The sequence below is a fragment of the Heptranchias perlo genome, chromosome 18 (assembly GCF_035084215.1).
Source record: "Heptranchias perlo isolate sHepPer1 chromosome 18, sHepPer1.hap1, whole genome shotgun sequence".
NCBI classification, from domain to species: Eukaryota; Metazoa; Chordata; class Chondrichthyes; order Hexanchiformes; family Hexanchidae; genus Heptranchias; species Heptranchias perlo.
This window is the reverse complement of record NC_090342.1, coordinates 27,301,459-27,323,251: the sequence shown is the minus strand read 5'-3', so window position 1 is coordinate 27,323,251 and position 21,793 is coordinate 27,301,459. Positions and strand designations below refer to the sequence as shown.

The 21,793-nt window shown below is 40.3% G+C and overlaps 1 protein-coding gene across 1 annotated transcript in view; it reads right to left on the bottom strand.

The window, feature by feature from the left end:
* Positions 1 to 21,793, bottom strand: part of LOC137334698 (dedicator of cytokinesis protein 4-like) — a 329,737-nt gene that overhangs the window by 130,012 nt on the left and 177,932 nt on the right. The window contains exons 13-15 of the mRNA XM_067999572.1: positions 16,784 to 16,909; positions 1,952 to 2,076; positions 1,122 to 1,284 (exon numbers count right to left, since the gene is read on the bottom strand). Of these exons, the coding sequence (XP_067855673.1) occupies positions 1,122 to 1,284; positions 1,952 to 2,076; positions 16,784 to 16,909 (414 nt within the window). The remainder of the gene's footprint in view (positions 1 to 1,121; positions 1,285 to 1,951; positions 2,077 to 16,783; positions 16,910 to 21,793) is intronic.

Below are 21,793 nucleotides of genomic sequence, written 5' to 3'. Positions count from 1 at the left end.
ATGTCAACCATTTTAATTCTACAAGGCAGGGGGAGCAGCATCATTTATTTGTGATTTAAACTATTGCCAGCTACACTACCAGCTTCAGGTATGGAAAGAAAAATCTTATCAAATGCTTCAACATGTCGTATCCTTTATGAAATCAGCACATTCTTAGATCATGGGATACAGCTTCAATTTAGATTTGGAGGGACTGAAAATGAGGTATTCCTAAAATAGAGTTTGAATTTCTCGTCATGCCAAACAGATTACTCCCCCTCCCTATAATACCATGTAAATGAGATGCAGAGTTAGCTCAACACTGGCAGGGACTGAATACAGCCATTACCCACTTCTATTCAAAACAAAATATGTCTGTCAACAGAGATAGGGGAACGAGTGGTACATAGATATTATATTTTTTTAAATCAGTATCAATGTTTTTGCCTACAGCTTAATTTATGAACAGCAGTCATTTAGCCTTCACCAGCCTTAATCACAAGGAGATTTATAGGAAGGCAGAGCACACGTGAGTGAAGTGATATTTTGTCTGCTGCTTTTCATTTTTAAGGTACAGGCCAATCTGAAAGTGATTCAAATAGTTAAAATTCTTGTATTTGAGAATTAACCCAAAATTACCCAATTAGCTCACTAAGTTTGGAATTCAGGGCTTCTCATTCACGCTGTCCATTATTCTACATTTATTCTTTAAGAAGTTACATGACTTCATATTATTTGATCATATCACACTCTGATTTCTGTTGGAACAAGTATTATCATTAGACTTATAACATTAATCCATTAGACTCATAAAATTAATCCATTAACAGGTACACAATACAGTCTTCTTTCAAACGTTAATTTCTTCTACAGGTTTTAATAGTAACAATGGACTGTCTTGAAAAAAAAACTCTGCTGGGTGCTGTGAATTTGCTACACATCTGAGACATGGGATAGTAAAAAAACATGTGCAGAGATTTATAATAAAATCATTACTCAGTTTGAATTAATTCCTCTGCAGGCTGGCAACATTAAACCTGACAACCCTTTTCATTTATACTTGCAGTTCACACAAGATCGTAGTGTTTATTTATTCACATCGGGCTATTCAGTGTTTGAGTCAGCGATGTAATGATGCTTACTGGAACAGTGCCTGAATTCCAGGCGGACATGTGCACCCCTAAATTTATCCACAGGAATAGGAAGCTTCAGCAGCTCAGCCCATCTGGGACTGTTGTTGTGATAAAGCACAAAGGAGTGGTGCTCACTCACTGGGATTTCTCCAGATCCCAATGAAATGCAATCCTGGAAGAGGAAGGAAAATGGTTTTAAAGGTCAAGGAATCATGATGCTTTCTGCACAAAAATAATCAGAACAGAATCTAAGAAACTGTAGCAGAATTCAGAGAATAAAGCTGTCAAATTAATAGGAAACTGATTGAAGAAAGCATCTGATCAGATTCCAAAAACAAATAAGTTCTCCTGACATTTTAATCCAAGAGAAAAAGACTTCAAATTTTATGAGTGTCTATTTATTGTTAACCTTTTTACTAAGCTAAGAAGCAATTTACAAAAGAGATCACATCCATCAAAAATGCTCAAACAATCTTTATAGAGCACTGGTTGAGGAACATACCTTATTACAAACAGATAGAAGTTGCTAAAATAGCCTGAGAGAACTTAACCTCCATTTCTTCCTCCTTCCCTCCCTCCATACGGATAAGCACCTGGCTTCTTCTGCTGGGCGTGTTGGAGAACAGGAAATCATTGTGTGGGGAATTGTGGGCATAAACAAAGCCCCACCATTCCAGGGCACAATACGCAGTAGTGCCAATATATTTGTCAGCCATGCCACAAATCACTTTTTTCCCCGAAACAGTTTACACAAATTGTGGCAGGTCTTTTGTGATAAAATATTGCACTTAGATTGTTCAAAAATGGCAATACAGAATAAGAAAGGATGCTTTATTTACCTTTAGGATCTGCCCCTCACTATCTAAAACATACATAGTAACATCCACATTCCTGGCCACACTCTTGCCTCCTTTCTCATATTCCCCTCTCTCCAATGTTACATACAAGTCATTTCTGATGTCACCTGGGTAAACAATAGAAAATATCCATTATTAAAAATTACATTTTATTAAAAGGTTCATTAAAAATGAAAAGGACTTCTGTAAATGTTTTTGATGTTGAATAAGATTCCCTTTATTTTCCAACCTGTACCTGGATTGTTCTAAACCATGCACCAACTGTGGCTAAGAGGTAGGCAGATGACCTGCTCCCAGGCTGAGTTAAGATCTGGTCTAAACATCACTGGGATAACCTTTCCTCCAATTTTCTCTCCGTCTCAGTGATAAAGAGCTTGGATTGCATTTGGCACTTCATAGTGGGGCTGGTATCTGGAACTCGGTGGTTGGGGGAGGATAAATCAAATTTGTATCCCACAAATTATCCCGAAGGGTAGACCAGGGTAATGCAATAGATGTAATATATTTGGATTTTCAAAAGGCCTTTGATAAGGTATTTAGTAGATAGCAGATGCAGGACTAAGGTCAGAGCATGTGGAGTCATGGGACAAGTAGCAGAATGGGTAGCAAGCTGGCTACAAAACAGAAAACAGAGCAGGGGTTAAAGGAGTTACTTAGACTGGCAAAAGGTGGGAATTGGTGTTTGACAAGGATCGGTGCTGGGACCATTGTTGTTCACCATTTACATAAACGATTTGGACTCAGGAATCAGTAGTACAATTTCAAAATTTGCAGATGACACGAAATTGGGAGGTATAGCTAATGCTGAGGAGGACTGTGACAAAAAACAGGAAGACATTAATAAACTTGCAGAATGGCTGTGTAATTGGCAAATGAATGACAATATAGATAAGTGTGAGGTATTACATTTTTGTAGGAAGAATAAGGGGGCCACATACTGCTTGGATAATAAGTGCCTAAATGGGTTAAAGGAGCAGATGGATCTGGGGATACAGATATACAAATCACAAAGTAGCAATGCAGGTTAATAAGTCCATAAAAAAAGCAAACCAAGCACTGGGGTTCATTTCTGGAGGGATAGAATTGAAAAGCAGAGAAGTTATGTTTAACTTGTGTGGAACCATGGTTAGACCACACTTGGAGTACTGTGAACGGTTCTGGTCTCCAAATTATAGAAAGAATATAGAGGCACTGGAGAAGTTTCAAAAAAGATTTACTAGGATGATTCCAGAACTGAGAGATTGGGGGTGATTTTAACCCCCAAGAACGGGTGGGTTGGGGGTGGGTGAGCGTTGAAAATAGTTGTTTTTTGGGTTGCGACTGCAACCTGGCTTTGTTTCTGGGTTTAACATGGGTGTGTAAAAGTACAGTCTTCCCACTGGGAATGCAAAGTCCGAAAACTTTGCAGTTGTGACCCAAAAAACCAACTATTTTCAACTCCCACCCGCCCCTGACCCACCCGTTCTTGGGGATTAAAATCACCCCCGCTATATCTATCAGGAAAGATTGAGCAGACTGGAGCTCTTTTCTCGTAAAGACGACTGAGGGGTGACCTGATGGAAGTCTTTATGATTATGAAAGGGTAGACGTAGAGAAGATGTTTCCACTTGTGGGGGAGACCAGCACTAGGGGCCATAAATATAAGATAGTCACTAATAAATCCAATAAGGAATTCAGGAGAAACTTCTTTACCCAAAGAGTGGTTAGAATGTGGAACTTGCTACCACAAGGAGTAGTTGAGGTGACTAGCATAGATGCATTTAAGGGGAAGCTAGATAAACATGTGAGGAAGAAAGGAATAGGTGGTTATGATGGTAGAGTGAGGGAAGTTGGGAGGGAGGAGGCTCGTGTGGAGCATAAATACCGGCTTAGACCAGTTAGGTCAAATGGCCTGTTTCTGTGCTGTACATTCTATATAGTCTATGTAGTTTCATGGAACGACACATTATCATTCCAAGATGTCATCCACAGGACAGTTTGATTACATACATGGAACTGAAGAGAATTACATTTATAAGACTGAAAAGTAAATGTAATAAAGTTATTAATGTCTTAGATATATCAAAAACACAATCTGTATATAAATAAAACACACTAAGCATTGTACCTCCATCCTAGTATCTCCTAAATGGAGTAACCTACACATTAACCTAGGTTACAGTTCCAGATACAGCAGGAGTCCTGGGTAACCCTTTAAAGGGGATATTCTTCAGTAGGATATTCCATTGTATAGAATCATACAAAATTACAGCAAAGGAGGCGGCCATTTGGCCCATCTTGTCTGTGAATTATCCAAAACTAATCCACTGTACTGTGCTCTCCCCATAGCCTTGTATTTTTTCGGCTTCAAATATTTACTCAATATTCCCTTAAAAGAATAAATCCTCACTGCCTCACCACTCCATGTGACAAAGCATTTCAAACTCCAACAGTCATCTGTGTAAAGAAATTTCACCCACCCTCTCTCCTCACTCAATTTTAAATTGAGGACCCCTCGTCACCAACTCCGCAGAGGAAATAATATTTCCCTATTCACTCTATCAAAACTCTCCATAATTTTATAAACCTCTATTGCATCTGCACTTAGCAGTCTCTGCTCCAGTGGAAATGGACTCAGTATCTCAAGTCTCTCTTCATAACTATAGATTCCCATCCTTGGCATCATCCCAGTCAACCTGTGTTGAATGCTTTCTATGGCTTTCATGTCCATTCTAGAATGGGGTGCCCAAAGCTGCACGCAGTATTTTAATGTGACCTAACCAATATTATATATAAATTCATAATTGCTACTTCACTCTTGTACTCTATGCTCCTTCTAATAATGCCCAAAATTCCCATTGCCCTTTTTAATGATTTTACCTACCTGCATTTGAACTTTATACATTTGAAACCCTGGGTGTCTCGATTCATCTGCACCATTCAGTGTCGTTTCATTAATTGCACCACAGTAGTTATTTACTCGACTTTATTTCCTGGAACTAAATTACGTAATGCTTCTTTCCTTGTTGGACTAGAAAGAAACTGATCTAGGAAGCAGCCTTGAATGTATTTTAAAAAGCATTCCCCACTTTGGCCATCACAGTCCTCACTTGACAAATGTGCATTTTCTATTAGGATTCGCTAGACTGCGATCAGGAGTGTGAATGCAGCATATTTTTTCTCCCCTCCCAAGCTTGAGGTGTTGAAGTGCACTGCACCATCTTTGTTGCTGTTTCCGATGAAATCATCAATTCGGCATAGAGCAGAGACAGGGCCCCACATCTTCCTGCTCTGTATATGCCACATGACGCAGTTTATTTACCCATTGAGCTTTGAATGCACACATGCCCTCTGTGACTATTTAATTCTCTTTGTTATAATGCAAAATATAAGGATAGCAGTATCGGAGAGGAGTAGTTTCAATGCACTCCCACACACAAAGTGTATTCAGTTAAAACCACCCACACAAGTTAGTGATAACGAGAGAGTCCACTGCCCTCTACTGGTGGAAGTTGTTATCTTAAGATGACTGAATGAATAAACATCTTGTTTATGTGCATAGTCAGCAATCTTCAAGTCAGTTTAGTTCCATAATAGACACGAAGTCAAACATTGAAATACCACTATTGTAGTAGGAGATATTCTTTTTTTAAATCTGTTTTCACTCCTCTAAGGGGACCGTCAGCCAGCTGGCAACTGTTCTAGTGATCAAGCCAGTCAATGAGTACCTCCAAGGGAGTCCTGCAGATTGGCATCGAGGAGCATTCAGGTTGTCAATCAGGAGGCATTATAATCAAACAAAACTTAATAATGGTCCACTGACTGCAGTACAGGTTAGCAATGAATTGTGACAGCTGGTGTTCCTCTTGATTTACATTCAGGGCTCGCCCTATTGCAGATCAAGGGGTTCCTTGTAAATACACTTGGTGATTGACCTGGTCATCAATGTGATTGGGGTAGCATCTGATGCTCAATATCTGAAATGAAAGCTCTCTATAGGATGGAGAAAAATTGAATACAGAAATTTGTCCTACCATTTTCAATTTATTTTCAGACTATCTAGTTAGGGAGTACTGTGTGTTGGACGTTTTCTCCCACCCTACTGGAATTGACTCCTTAAATATTCTCAGAACAAAATTAACCATTTACCTTATTCCCCCTAAATGAGTGTGTAAATGCTACTGCAATCTTGCAAAGGTTAAGAATAGCAAATGCCTCCTCCACTGTTTCAGCTAGCTATTCCCAATGCAGGAAGCGTTCACAAGAGGGAATTCCTATCCTCGGTCACACATCAGCTAAGGCCGATATTACTGTAATATAGTCTGCAAAGACTGGGTGTACTGCATACAGCAGTAGCAGCACTGTCCAACAGCAGGGTTGGAAAGCACAGGTCACTGATGAGCCAGAGGGAAATTGCCATTTTTCAGATGAGATGCTAAACTATGGCCCTATCTCCTTGGTCAGGTGGATGTAAAAAATCCCATGGCAATAGTCAAAGAGGAGCAGGGAGTTCTCCTTGTCTGCTGAATTTGAAAGCAAGTCAACTAAGCTTAATAAGTTTAATTGGAGTGTTTCTCCCTTACCCTCCAATGCTTCATATTTCCTTCTGCTTTCTTACTGTTCCTAACCCTTCACATCCTTTTACAACATTCCCTTACCCAGCTACTAGTCTGTACTATTTTAAAGGTTTATTTCCTGTGGCTAAATTCCAACTAAGTTAATTTAGGTAAATTTATTAAAAGTCCCACTCACTTTGCAGCAAACAACTGTTACATAAGAACATAAGAAATAGGAGCAGGAGTAGGCCATACGGCCCCTCAAGCCTGCTCCGCCATTCAATAAGATCATGGCTCGATTCCATTTTCCCGCTTGATCCCCCGTATCCCTTGATTCCTCTAGAGTCCAAAAATCTATCTATCTATCTATCTCAGCCTTGAATATATTCAATGACTCAGCATCCACAGCCCTCTGGGGTAGAGAATTCCAAAGATTCACAACCCTCTGAGTGAAGAAATTCCTCCTCATCTCAGTCCGAAATGGCCGACCCCTTATCTTGAGACTATGCCCCTAGTTCTAGACTCTCCAGCCAGGGGAAACAACCTCTCAGCGTCTACCCTGTCAAGCCCCCTCAAAATCTTGTACATTTCAATGAGATCATCTCTCATTTTTCTAAACGCCAGAGAGTATAAGCCCATTCTATTCAATCTCTCCTCACAAGCCAACCCTCTCATCCCAGGAATCAATCTAGTAAACCTTCGTTGTACCACCTCTAAGGCAAATATATCCTTCCTTAGATAAGGAGAACAAAACTGGACACAGTACTCCAGATGAGGTCTCATCAAAGCCCTGTATAATTGTAGTAAGACTTCCTTACTCTTGTACTCCAACACCCTTGCAATAAAGGCCAATATGCCATTTGCCTTCCTAATTGCTTGCTGTACCTGCATGCTAACTTTTTGTGTTTCTTGTACGAGGACACCCAAATCTCTCTGAACACCAACATTTAATAGTTTCTCACCATTTAAAAATATTCTGTTTTTCTATTCTTCCTACCAAACTGAATAACCTCACATTTCCTCACATTATACTCCATCTGCCACCTTCTTGCACCTCACTTAACCTGTCTATATCCCTTCGCAGACTCTGTCCTCCTCACAGCTTAGTTTCCCACCCAGCTTTGTATTGTCAGCAAGCTTGGATACATTACACTCGGTCCCTTCATCTCAGTCATTAATATAGATTGTAAATAGCTGAGACCCAAGCACTGATCCTTGCAGCACTCCACTAGTTACAGCCTGCCAACTTGAAAATGACCCGTTTATCACTGCTCTGTTTTCTGTCCATTAGCCAATTCTCTATCCATGCTAATATATTACCCCCAACCCCATGAACCCTTATCTTGAAAACAACCTTTTATGTGGCACCTTATTGAATGCCTTTTGAAAATCCCTGCTGGTTACAAAAAACTCTAATAGATTTGTCAAACATGATTTTCCTTTCATAAATTGACTCTGTTTAATCATATTATGATTTTCTAAATGCCCTGTTACCATTTCCCTAATAATGGATTCCAGTTGCCTATTTTCTCTCTCCCTCCATTCTTGAATAGCAGTGTTACATTTGCTACCTTCCAATCCGCTGGGACCATGCTCGAACCTAGGGAACTTAGGGAATTTTGGAAGATCATAACCAATGCATCCACTATCTCTGCAGCCACCTCTTTTCGAACCCTAGGATGTAGGCCATCAGGTCCAGGGGATTTATCGGCTTTTAGTCTCATTAGTTTCTCCAGTACTTTTTCTCTACTGGTATTAATTATTATAAGTTCCTCAAACTCATTAGCCCCTTGGTTCCCCACTATTTCTGGTATGCTTTTTGTGTCTTCTACTGTGAAGACAGATACAGATATTTGTTAAACATCTCATGCCGTTTCCTTATTCCTCATTATAATTTCTCCTGTCTCAGCCTCTAAGGGACCAACATTTACTTTTGCTACTCTCTTCCTTTTTACATACTTGCAGAAGCTCTTACAATCCATTTTTATATTTCTTGCTAGTTTACTTTCATATTTTATTTTCTCCCTTTTTATCAATTTTTTGGTCATCCTTTGCTGGTTTCTAAAACTCTCCCAATCCTCAGGCTTACTTCTCTTCTTCGCAACATTATAGGCCTCTTCTTTTAATGTAATACTATGCTTAATTTCTTTAGTTAGCCATAGAAGAATCACTTTTCCCGTGGAGTTTTTATTTCTCAATGGAGGATACTGAGAGCTGTAGAGGAAGTGAGGGACCTTGTAGTGCATGTCCACAGATCCCTGAAAATAGCAGGACAGGTAGATAAGGTGGTTGAGAAGGCCTACGGGATACTTTCCTTTATTAGCCGAGGCATAAAATATAAGAGCAGGGAGGTTATGCTAGAAATGTATAAAACACTAGTTAGGCCACAGCTTGAGTACTGTGTAGAGTTCTAGTCACCACATTACTGGAAGGATATAATTTCACTAGAGAGGGTACAGAGGAGATTTACAAGGATGTTGCCAGGACTGGAGAATTTAGCTATGAGGAAAGATTGGATAGGCTGGGGTTGTTTTCTTTGGAACAGGGGAGGTGATTTAATGGAGTTGGACAAAATTAGGAGGGGCCTAGATAGAGTGGTTAGGAAGGACCTATTTCTCATAGCAGAGAAGTCAATAACCAGGGGGCATAGATTTGAAGTGATTGGTAGAAGGATTAGAGGGGAGCTGAGGAAAAAAATTTTCACCCTGAGGATGGTGGGGGTCTGGAACGCACTGCCTGAAAGGGTGGTAGAGGCACAAACCCTCATCACATTTAAAAAGTATTTGGATATGCACTTGAAGTGCCATAACCTACAAGGCTATGGACCAAGTGCTGGAAAGTGGGATGAGGCTGGGTGGCTCATTTTCAGCTGGCGCGGACACGAAGGGCTGAATGGCTTCTTTCTGTGCTCTAAATTTTCTATGATTCTATATTCGTTGAGAATATTAAAATATTTCTTTAAATGTTTGCCATTGCTTATCTACTGTCATACCTTTTAATCTAAGGTCCCAATCTACCTTAGCCAACTTGCCCCTCATATCTATGTAATTGACTTTATTTAAGTTTACGACTCTAGTTTCGGTCTTAAGTACATCACTCTCAAACTCAATGTGAAATTCCATCATATTATGATCACTCTTCCCCAGAGGATCCTTTACCGTGAGATTACTAATTAACCCTGTCTCATTACACAAAACAAGATCTAAAGTAGACTGTTCCCTGGTTGGTTCCATGATGTATTATTCTAGTAAACTGTCTCGAATACATTCCATGAACTTGTCCTCCAGCCTGCCTTTGCCAATTTGATTTGTCCAGTCTATATGAAGATTAAAGTCCCCCATGATTATTGCATTACCTTTATTACGAGTTCCTATTATTTGTTGATTAATACTATGTCCAACGGTATAGCTACTGTTAGGGGGCCTATAAACTACTCCCACCAGTGTTTTCTGCCCCTTGTTATTTCTTATTTCCACCCATACTGATTCTATTTCCTCGTCCTCCAAGCCAAGATTCTTTCTCACCACTGTCCTTATGTCATCCTTTATTAACAGGGCTACCCCCCACCCCCACACCCTTTTCCATTCTGCCTGTCTTTTTGAAACATCATGTACCTTGGCATATTTAGTTCCCAACTTTGGTCACCTTGCAACCATGTCTCTGTGATGGCTATTAGATCAAACCCATTTATCTCTATTTGTGCTACTAATTGCTATTGAAGCACACTGTCCAACAGAAGAGAAACAAAACACTAAACCATTATGTGAGCTACCTTTCAGTGGGCCCAGCATGCCAGATGAAGGCTTTGGACTAACAGGTCTTATTTAACAGTATTACATCTTAATATAGGTCAAGAAATTAACTTTCCTAACTGTTTAATTAGTCTTTTCTAAGGAAAGTGGTGAGGGAAAAGAACGAAAGCAATATACATGCAGAATTTTAAAAATCTAAAATATCATATCAGTTCTGATGTCAAAAAAGTGTGAAAATGTTTGTGAAGTCAAATGACTATAATACATACAAAGCTATTAAATGGATCAAAGTAATATGAGGAAACAAATAAAGGATACAGCAGTTAAAGTATAAATGTATGAGATATGTTACTCCCCACTAATAAACTAAAAATGCATTCTTTCCTTAAATCTAAATCATTTCCAAACTACTGACAAATTTACCACATCAAGGGAAGACACTTTGTAATGCGAGCTCACAATATCTAGCAATAACAAAAGTTTTATAAAAATCATGCTTTGAACGAAAACCCAGGTAAAGAACCAAAGCAGCAGGTCTTTTCCATAGTGAGTACAAACTTTTCCCAGTGCACAACATGATGTCAGTTGAGCAGTTTTCAACACTGCTTTTCAAGACTAAGGGCCCGATATTACCAGGGCGGCTGGTTCGCAGTGGGGGGGGGGCGATTGGGCACGTCAGTAACGCGCCCGGTGAAATCAGTCTGCCCCGAACACAATCGCAGGCTGATTGGATCCACTTACCTGTTGTTCCGGGTTCCCCGCTGCTGAGCTGCGCGGCGGGCGGACTGCGCATGCGCAGTAAGGTGTGTCAGCTGGAGGAGCTCTATTTAAAGGGGCAGTCCTCCACTGACTGATGCTGCAAGAAATAGGAAAAATTACAGCATGGAGCAGCCCAGGGGGAAGGCTGCTCGCAGGTTAATGATGCCTCACTCCAGGTATCATTGGATGGGGTGAGGAAGAGGGGGAGGACAGAGATCTTCCCCCCAGCGGGCAGGAGGAAGCGGCCTGCCTCTGCCACCAAGGCAGCCTGGGTCGAGGTGGCAGAGGAGGTCACCTGCACCACCAACATATCGCCCACCTGCATACAGTGCAGGAGGCGCTGTAATGACCTAAGTAGGTCAGTCAAAGTGAGTACACTTACTCATTCCCCTACACTCCGTCTGCCACATCACCGCCCCCACCCCACATCTCCTTCTGCACTGCCAACACTACTCTGTCACATCACCCCTCATACCCACTCAAACCTCATCCTCATCTTACCTGCACTTACTCACCTCGCCAGTACTCATCCCGCCACTACCACTCAACCCAATCCTCATACAATCTCATGGCTCTATCTCATACTCACCCTCTCATGCATCTCTTTCACAGTCAGCCTCACTCAACCTGCCACTACCTGTGCTGCAGCCACAGGGGATGCATCACATATGTGCAGTCGGCAGCGTAAGACAAGCGTGTCGTGAGCATGAAGGGGATGCACAAGGGTGTTTGAGGGTTTGTCATGGTTTTTACTTATATTTAATTTCTGACCAACTCACATTACATATTATATTGGCACCACTACTGCCACATCTTTGCGAGTCTTGTTTGGTTTGTGCAATAATGCCCTTTCCTGAGGATCACAATGAAGACCCACACCTGATGCCACCCATTATGTCACTGCAGAGTGGGTGTAGGTGTATTTGCAGGGCTCTTTTGTGCAGACGACTGAGAGACATTGGTGATGTCCCCGGTGGCATCCTGGAAGGATGCAGAGGAGAAGTTGTTGAGGGCAGTGGTGACTTTGACAGCGACAGGTAAGAAGATGGTGCTCAGGCCAGCCGGGAGCAGCTCGGCATGAAGGAGGCTGCAGATGTCCACGACTACATGTCAAGTGACTCTGAGCCTCCGTGTGCACTGCTGCTCAGAGAGGTCCAGGAAGCTGAGCTTCGGTCTGTGGACCCTGTGGCGAGGGTAGTGCCCTCTGCGACGCATCTCTCTCTGCCGTTGCCCTCCCTCCTGCTGTGCAGGTGATGTGTCACAGCACTGTGTTGTGGAGCTCCACGTGTCAGAGGTGGACGGCGTGGACGGCGAGGCTGGTGATGCTGTTCGCCCTCCGAGGAAGTCATGACTGCAGCTACAGCGGCCCCCATCCGGAAGATGTACATCTGAGGGGGTCCGCAAGGTAGGTACATGTATCTGGACACCGGGGTAAGTGTGCAAGTTTGTGAATTTTATTATTAGGAGGAGGGTGGTGGAAGCCAAACTTTGTCCAAAGTGACAGAGTGGCCTCCTGCAATGAGTGAGGGTCTCTCCCCCACCCCCCCCACACCTGTCAAATGGACCTTTGCAGCTGCCAAAGGCTGATGGTGGTTTCATGGTGGTTACCATCTGGTCATTTTCCGCCCGTAATATGGAATGGAAAGGAAAATCAGGTGGGTGTACTAACGGGCGGCTGATCTGATACCACCAGTTTTTAAGCCTACGCTGAAGTTCAAAGTTACCCCATGAAAGGCTATCGGGAGTCTTCAAAGAGAATTTGTCTGGAGCTTCCATAGAGAGTTAAACAAGGCAACTTCATCGTTGATGAGAAAAGGAAAAAATAATCACTACACATGAAAATTAATTAAGTGCAGTTTAGCACGAGTTGCGAACTATTATTTTTTAGTATATGAACATAAGAACATAAGAAATAGGAGCAGGAGTAGGCCAATCGGCCCCTCGAGCCTGCTCCACTGTTCAATAAGATCATGGCTGATCTGATCCTAACCTCAAATCTAAATTTATGTCCAATTTCCTGCCCGCTCCCCGTAACCCCTAATTCCCTTTACTTCTAGGAAACTGTCTACTTCTGTTTTAAATTTATTTCATGATGTAGCTTCCACAGCTTCCTGGGGCAGCAAATTCCACAGACCTACTACCCTCTGAGTGAAGAAGTTTCTCCTCGTCTCAGTTTTGAAAGAGCAGCCCCTTATTCTAAGATTATGCCCCCTACTTCTAGTTTCACCCATCCTTGGGAACATCCTTACCGCATCCACCCGATCAAGCCCCTTCACAATCTTATATGTTTCAATAAGATCGCCTCTCATTCTTCTGAACTCCAATGAGTAGAGTCCCAATCTACTCAACCTCTCCTCATATGTCCGCCCCCTCAACCCCGGGATTAACCGAGTGAATCTTCTTTGTACTGCCTCGAGAGCAAGTATGTCTTTTCTTAAGTATGGACACCAAAACTGTATGCAGTATTCCAGGTGCGTTCTCACCAATACCTTATATAACTGCAGCAATACCTCCCTGTTTTTATATTCTATCCCCCAAGCAATAAAAGCCAACATTCTGTTGGCCTTCTTGATCACCTGCTGCACCTGCATACTAACTTTTTGATTTTCTTTCACCAGGACCCCCAGATCCCTTTGTACTGCAGTACTTTCCAGTTTTTTGCCATTAAGATAATAACTTGCTCTCTGATTTATCCTGCCAAAGTGCATAACCTCACATTTTCCAATATTGTGTTGCATCTGCCAAATCTCCGCCCACTCACCCAGCCTGTCTATATGAGGAGCTAGCAAAACTTAACTACTGCAAAAAAAAATGCTGTGTTAATGTGTTTGTTCTCTTACTTTTCAATACAATTATTTGGCAGTTATAGCCTAAAATAAGGTCTCGTGTAGTGTTATTCTGCTGCCTTCCGAAAACAAGGAGGATCCCATGAAGACACAGGTTAGGACCAGCAACTGAGGCAATCTGTAAAAAAGTTAGCTGTTTGCTTTTTAGGCACACTGCAAAATTTGGCAAGTGAAAACACTTTGACATGGAGGGAGCTACAGCCTACCCATGGGAGTAGTCTGAAACACAGAGAACAAAAATATCTGGAATGAAATACAGTAAAAAAAAACCCACAAAATTGTAATAGTTGCTTCAGATTGTTCAGGACTGACTTACTGATTTATATGTAACATATCCATTCCGAGAGTTAAAGAAACAGACCGCTGACTTAGATTATTCCGAAGTATTTTAATTAAGATATGGCTCTCTTTCATCATTAACCTAGCCATTTTGTATTCCATCACCATACGTGATCGTAGGGGAGATCAGGACCAAAAAATCTATGATTGATTGATTTTGGATATCCATTTATATGGTATACAGTTTGACATTGTATATAATTAGTGGGGTGATTGGGCCACGATTCCCCCCAACTCCCACCCACGGAATGAATAAAACTAAGCTCATTCAGGAAGCATGATACACGCAGTTAAAAATAGCTTCCACTGGAGCTTCTGCAATAAAATTCAATGTTTGGTCCTCTATGGGCTGAAACCATGAGACAGATGGTGAAGCTACTTCCTTTGAGGAAAATTAGGTCGCCAGTAAATCGTAATTTTCATGTAAGAATTTTCCAATTAACTTTAGCAAAAAGAAATCATTTAGGTTAAACCTAGTTATCTGACAAAATAAAAACACAAAAGTGGTTATCTGGGAAAACAGAGTTGGTGATAAATTTGTACTAAATATTTTGGTGCAAGTCTGAATGACTCGAAGATTAAATCAGAAGGCTGAACACAATGCCTGAAATGTAATTCTGTCACAACTGTGAGATATGTACCAATGCAACACTCAAGGTATTTTGTTGGTGGTTATTTAAAGCTAGCTGTCAAAGCACTTTCGGATTTTGGATGAGATGTCGGCAGACATAAAAAATCTCTTGGCATTATCCAGAAAAGAACAGGGAGTTTTCCCGATGTCCTGGCCAACATTTATTCCTCAGTCAACACTTCAAAATTAATCCATTGGTTGTGTTGCTTTGGTATGTCCTGAGCATATGATAAGACGCTATATATATGGAAGTTGTCTTCCTTTCTTAGACCTGATAGCATTTAAAATAAAAGGGCAATTTTGTTTTGTAGAAACTTAAAAATTCCGGAGAAGTTAAACTCAAGTCTGTGAACTAACTAAAATGTTAATTTCATTTTTAAGCATTTGTCTACAAAAGCTTTCGTAGCCCCTGTTATTATACAATGCAGAGTTATAACAGGGATGGATATCCTGCTGCACATGAGCATTTTTTTTGTCAATTTGCAAATGTAAAATGCAAACTTAGAAGGTCCAATTTTTTTTTAACAACAGCTGATTTTACCCATTTGAATTTTGTAGGTTTAGAATGAGAATTGACAGGCATTTGGAAGCAAAAATGTAAGTCACGTAAATTGTGAAACCTCGAAGTCTTTACTGAGCTGACAAATTCATCACAAATTCAAGTTCATTAAAATAGCAGAGCAAAAAATAGGATTTAAAAATAGCTGGCATAAATTGACAAAAGATGATCCTTTTGCAGCTCTCCTTGATTCTGAATTCTCTGATCTCACTGGCTTTAACCTCACCCCGCCACTCCCAAAAAAAACCAGCAGGGGCAAAGGCCGGACTAGAGCATTTGGAGCTGGCCTGAAGGGAGATGGAGGAATGAGCATGGGGGTGATTTTCGACCCCAAGAACGGGTGGATGGGGCAAGTGGGAGTTGAAAATGGTTGTTTTTTGGGTCGCGACCGCCATCCGGCTTTATTTCCGAGTTTAACATCGGCGTGTAAAAGTACAGGCTTCCCACTGGGAATGCAAAGTCCGAAGATTTTGTGAATGCGACCCAAGAAAACAACTATTTTCAACTCCCACCCACCCCACCCACCCGTTCTTGGGGTTTAAAATCACCCCCCCATATGTCCACACATTCCCAGTCTCACAACCAGACAAGAAGAGAACATCTGCACTTTACATCAACAAAATTAGCTGTGCCCATCCCTGCCCAAATAAATGACTTAGGAGTCAAAGAATGATGTGGCAGCCATTTATTTTTAACCAAGGAACTTGTTCGTCAACATCTAATACTTTCTATAAACACAGGTATTATACAAAACCTACAAACAAAAATCCCAACGTTCTGAAAGCAATATATTCTCCAAGAGAAAAAATATCAAGAACTTACATTTATATAGTGTCTTTTGTGATCCCAGGACATCCTAAAACGCTTTACAGCCAATGAAATACTTTTGAAGTACAGTTACTGTTGTGATGTAGGGAAACACAGCAGCCAATTTGCACACCACAAGGTCCCACAGACAGCAATGTGATAATGACTAGATTATCTGTTTGTTTTAGCGATGTTGTTTGAGGGATAAATATCAGCCACGATACCAGGGAGAACTCCCCTGCTGTTCTTTAAATAGTGCCATGAGATCTTTTACATCCACCCGAGAGGGCAGATGGAGCCTCGGTTTAATGTCTCATCTGAAAAATGGCTGCTCCGACAGGGCAGCACTCCCTCAATACTGCACCAAAGTGTCAACCTTGATTATGTGCTGAAGTCTCTGGAGTGGGACTTGAACCCACGATCTTGTGACTCAGAGGCGAGAGTGCTACCACTGAGCCAAGGCTCGAGAACAAGAAATAAGTACGTTATTTTTAAAAATGCAGATAATTTACCTTGTAAGAACTTGCTATTGCCAGAAGCCAACTTGTTTCAGCATTATCCTAGCATTGTTGTTTTTCAAACCTACCTGGCATTATAATATCAGAGAATCCCAATTTCCTGGTGATAGCCACACCTCTTGTGAACAAAACCGGGTACTCTCTCCGGATCTGATCAATATCTCCATGCAGCAGCTGTAGTGCAACAGACAAACCTTTAACAAAGAACAGATACATAACATGTTGAGATTTTATGGAGACTGGCTTACTCCTTGAAAGAAAATCTTCTGCAATAAAATGGGAGTTAAAATCAGCTAGAAAAAAACCTGAAACCGAATAGATGCACAATGATTTGTGAGGGAAAACAAAATGTTTATATAAGGATTATGCTTCAGTTAAGACTATTTTGTAATGGAAATCAGCAGGAATGGTACATTTGAATTGTACACTTGGATCAAGTGCTTATCACACTCAGTTATACCATATGTTGTGCGCTGCTTCTATTGCTCCTTCTTATGTAGTTAATGCAGATTCTTAAGTTTAATGCATGTTTACAGAAGGTAATGTCTGCATTAAATTTAGCTTTGCACTTAATTCAGCAAAATATAATTTTATCTCCCTCACAGTCCGAATTACATCAAAGAGCACCATCATCAAGTATTTCATCCAGGGTGCAACTGCTTTCTAAATGAGTCCAATCAACCCATACAGTGCTTCTGAAGCATATTACTGGGGACTACATCCTTAAAAATAGTCTTGTCAGAAGTTAAAAGGTCTACTTTTTATATAGTTATAGAAATAGTGCATAATTGAATTTTGATAGAGGGCCACACTAGGCTAAGACAAGATCTACACGATATGTGGTCCACAGCCATTCTGCATTGCAATGGATAGCAACATTGATTAACACTGTATAAGCATAATGCAATGCTCCATCTAGCAATGGAACAATTGACATTTCTTATTTCTTGAAACTGTATAAAATGAACAAGTATGGGCACATTGGGTGCTGCAGCAAGTTAGAAAACTATTCCTTCACCTTCAAGACTTAGTTCTGGATTCAATTCAGACTGATATGTTGAAAGTCTTTGCTGGTTCCAAGAGTCCCATGTGAAATGAGTTTGTATCTAACCGGCTCCGACAAGGTGCAAGTCCACTGCACAAAATTGGCAATATAGACATCCAATAAGGACTGTTGGTATTGAAAAATGAAAAGCTCAAGGCAGTGCGCTATTAAGTATTATTCCATGGTTAAGAAAATATCCAAGCTTTTTGTCTTATCTGGATACCATGAAGCTTTGCTTGTCATTCAGAGTTTAAATCAATGTCCCCATTAATTCTTATATAACTCAAACTCGGCATTGTAATATATTTTGGATGTTCCAACTTAGGATTAATCAATCAATGAGGTAACAGTCCATTCCAAACCTCTGGACCCACAAGCCACATATGACCCATGGGTCTTAGTTTGGATACCCCAGGGTTAAGGCTTATTGTTGGGGCAGAGATCAGTTAATTTTATTCTGCATCTGGCCATGCTGTAAATCCCCTAGAAATGTATGATATTGACACTGGGCACCAAAAATAGACTACTGGACCCTCATCATGACATTTGCCAAAGATGAGCACAAAGTTCACCCCCCCAAAAAATCTAAAGGTATGTGCAAGAAAATGAAAATGGGAAATTATGTTTTTCAATGATTTGTACTCAGACTTTATAAACATTTGGAAATTTAGGAACAAAAGCAGTGGGGATCTGGATATGGACTGAGGTCCACTCCTACACTGACAATTCCTGTCATAAATTCTGCAGCCAATATATATTCAGTCAAACTATTTTGTTGATATTACCCACATAACAATCATTAAATGAAAGGCTGGTTCAAAGTTAAAAGATAATAACAAACAAATGAAGTTATACATTATTTAAATAAAATACTAAGAAACAAGTGCAAGGATGCAATCTCATCTCCTGGATCTTGAATATCATCATAAGCCAGGTGGGCTTCATCCTCATCCTTTCTATGGAGATCAAAATCACTTGACAGAAGGTATTTTTTATTCATATTAATTTGTTACTTACAAATAAAACATACAATTCCAGCACTACTTTATGTTCCCCCTACTCATGTCATAATTCTTCTTTCACCTGGGTATTGCTGTCATTGTCACATCATTATGAGGATACAAGAGATGGGTTTCTGCAGCATAGTATTGGTCTTACTCATTTTCTTCCCCTCTCTGAGGATGAACTTATGTTTACTAGAACATGAACTAGAAGAACTAAATGAAGGCTGGACACTTTCATAGCTGATAGTGTATTACCAGTAGAATAAGACAATGCTGTAACTATGTCATTTGTCTTACTGAGTAGAAAGCAGGGATTGTATTATAATGTGTGAGATGGTGTACAGATCCATGAGTAACTAATACCTAATAATTATATTGCAAGTCGACAGTGTTGTATTTTTCTTGGAGAAATGATGTAAATCCAAGAGAATCATTTACATATATAAAGGTTTTATATTCACTTGTTTCTGACAATCTTGGTTAATGAGCTTAAAAAGCAAATTGGCAATTGCCAAGGCTTTTTTTTTGTATTAGTGATGTCTGCAAAATTCAGATTGCTTTGAAGCAACTGGGAACAGAAACTTCAATAGTTACCCTGTGCATTACTCATATTTTTCCTTCTTAACTCTTCCAGTGGGAAATTCAATAAGCTGCTTTGTTAAGACAGGTTCTTCAAAAATCTACCAAAGACATTGTAGGTAATAAACCATAAATGTTTGGGAATGTTTGAGAAATGTAATTAAAATATTTGTTTTTGCTATGAAAAACCCTCATGCGTGAAAAACTGTTTATTCCTTGAATGAACAACACAGCTGATGACTGATGTTGCTTGCAGCACTGCAATAGTTAAAATCTGCTGGGTGTCAAGGGACAGAACTGTAAATTATTCTTCACTGAGATGCAACAATTACCAGGCCACCAAATCCCAACTCAAAGGTGAAACATTGTTTTGAAAAAAAGAGAAGGAAAAAGAAGCAAGTTCTGACACTCCAGGTGAGAAACATGCAGAATTATAACCAGTAAAACTTCAGGCACCTGTTCCACAAAGCCAGAACAGTATGTTATCCAATTACAGATAGATGTTACTAAAATGGAATGGTACACATTTTATACTCAATCTAACAGCTGAGGTCTGGTACAGCCTCAAAGCATATTACAAAATGAAGATAGGAATAAGGGATTCAGAATTCTTAGATTATTCCAAACAGATCCAAGCATTCTACAACACTGATCCAACAGTAGTGGAACATGGGCCATCACAGCAGTACATGTACAAAGCTCACCTGGTACGAATCTGATATTCATACCAGTCAATCAGAATTTATTTGTCACATGTGCATTAAGGTAGTTTTGAATTCTGAATTAAGAAGTTTTGTAATTTAAAACCACTTTAAGAACCAGATTTACATTGTACGCCTTAAAAAAAGTGCAAAATTTTGCTACATTTTTCTGCTGCTTTTCTCTTCTACACTGAAATAAGCTTTATATAATCTTAGCAGAGACTATTTAGTGTTTAATTAAATGCACAAATGGAACAGCAACCATAGCAACCAAGAAGCCCTTCACTATTTACCTGGTCCATCAGAACTGTGAGCTATAATTAAATGGAACATTGTTACTGAAGGAAGGAACCAGCAGTAAAGCTCCATGTCCTGTGAATCTTTCCCTCAAGAAAAGATCATTTGGAACTCTGTCCCTCATACAGAAATTTAAACAGTCATTTTTGCTGATTTTCTGCCTTCCCCTCTTCTCCTCGTGGCAGGTACATGAAAGTGTATTATGTGATCACCATTGTTGGCAGTGTCAAATGTGGCAATGGCAGGGGTAGTAGTCGGGATTTCAGCTGGAGGTCCCAATGCTCGGTCTCCATCCATAGTGTGCCGCATGTGCACTTCTGCATAAGGCAGGTGAGGGAAGCAATGATATGCCGATGAATATACATGCAAACTCCCATGATTCTTGCTGGGAATGTGTTGTTCATTAATTTCATCAGTATAAACCAGGTTGTGCAGGGAGGCCTGTTCTTCACTTCAAAGGAAATCTGTAATTTTCAATCACTGGAAACATAACTAATTGGAGATTTGTGGTATAGATTATTTTCGTTGGGTTTTTTTTGGACAGGTCATTATTGTAGGTTTTGGGTCCAAGAGTTTTGGCTGAGATGTTTTCAGTTGCGTCACTTCTAATTTACAACTTGGACATTCCAATTGAAATCCCATTATTTGTGTATCAGTTAGAGGAAGAAGCAGGTGAGATTACACCTAAAATACAATGGGGATCATGCAGTTACCAACATACTATAGGCATTTTGAAACAGAACTTCAGAAGTCAGGTCAGAACAGAAAGCATCTGCCATACAGCCCCACCAAAGTCTCCAAGGTCTCTACCATGAAGGACAGGAGCAACAACGCTGTGGGAACACCAACATCTCCAAGCTCCTGTTCAAGTTACACACCATCCTGACCTAGACATATATTGCTGTTTTTTTATCGTTTCACGATCAGTATCCTGGCATTTGCCATCTGGTTAATATCTTGGAATTACCTATCTAACACCATTGTAAGGGTATCATGTCTACATATATTGCAGTGGTTCAAACTGAAATCCCACCACCATCTTCTCAGGGTAACTAAGGTTGGACAATAAATGTGGCCTTGCCTGGATCGCTCACATCTCTAGAACAAATATTTTTTTAAATTACAGTATGTTGCATGTTGCATAGTTTTGCAATCTATAGAGGCATAACCATGGAGAGGTAGGGGAGTTAGATACCCAGGGCAGCTAAAGCCATATGGCAGACTCCCGACAAGGCCTTTCACTTAAGTGCATGAACAGTCCTCTCCACATCTGTGTCATGCAATGGCCAAACATATCTTCACTGACCACTATCCTGGATCCCATTCCCTTCTTCTGTAAAATCCTTACTCTACAACATTCCAGGAAAATACTCTCGCCACAGTTGAAATATACTGCAACCAAATTTAGTTTCTTAAAAGTAGGTATTTCATTCTGGTGCTTTTCCAGAGTAC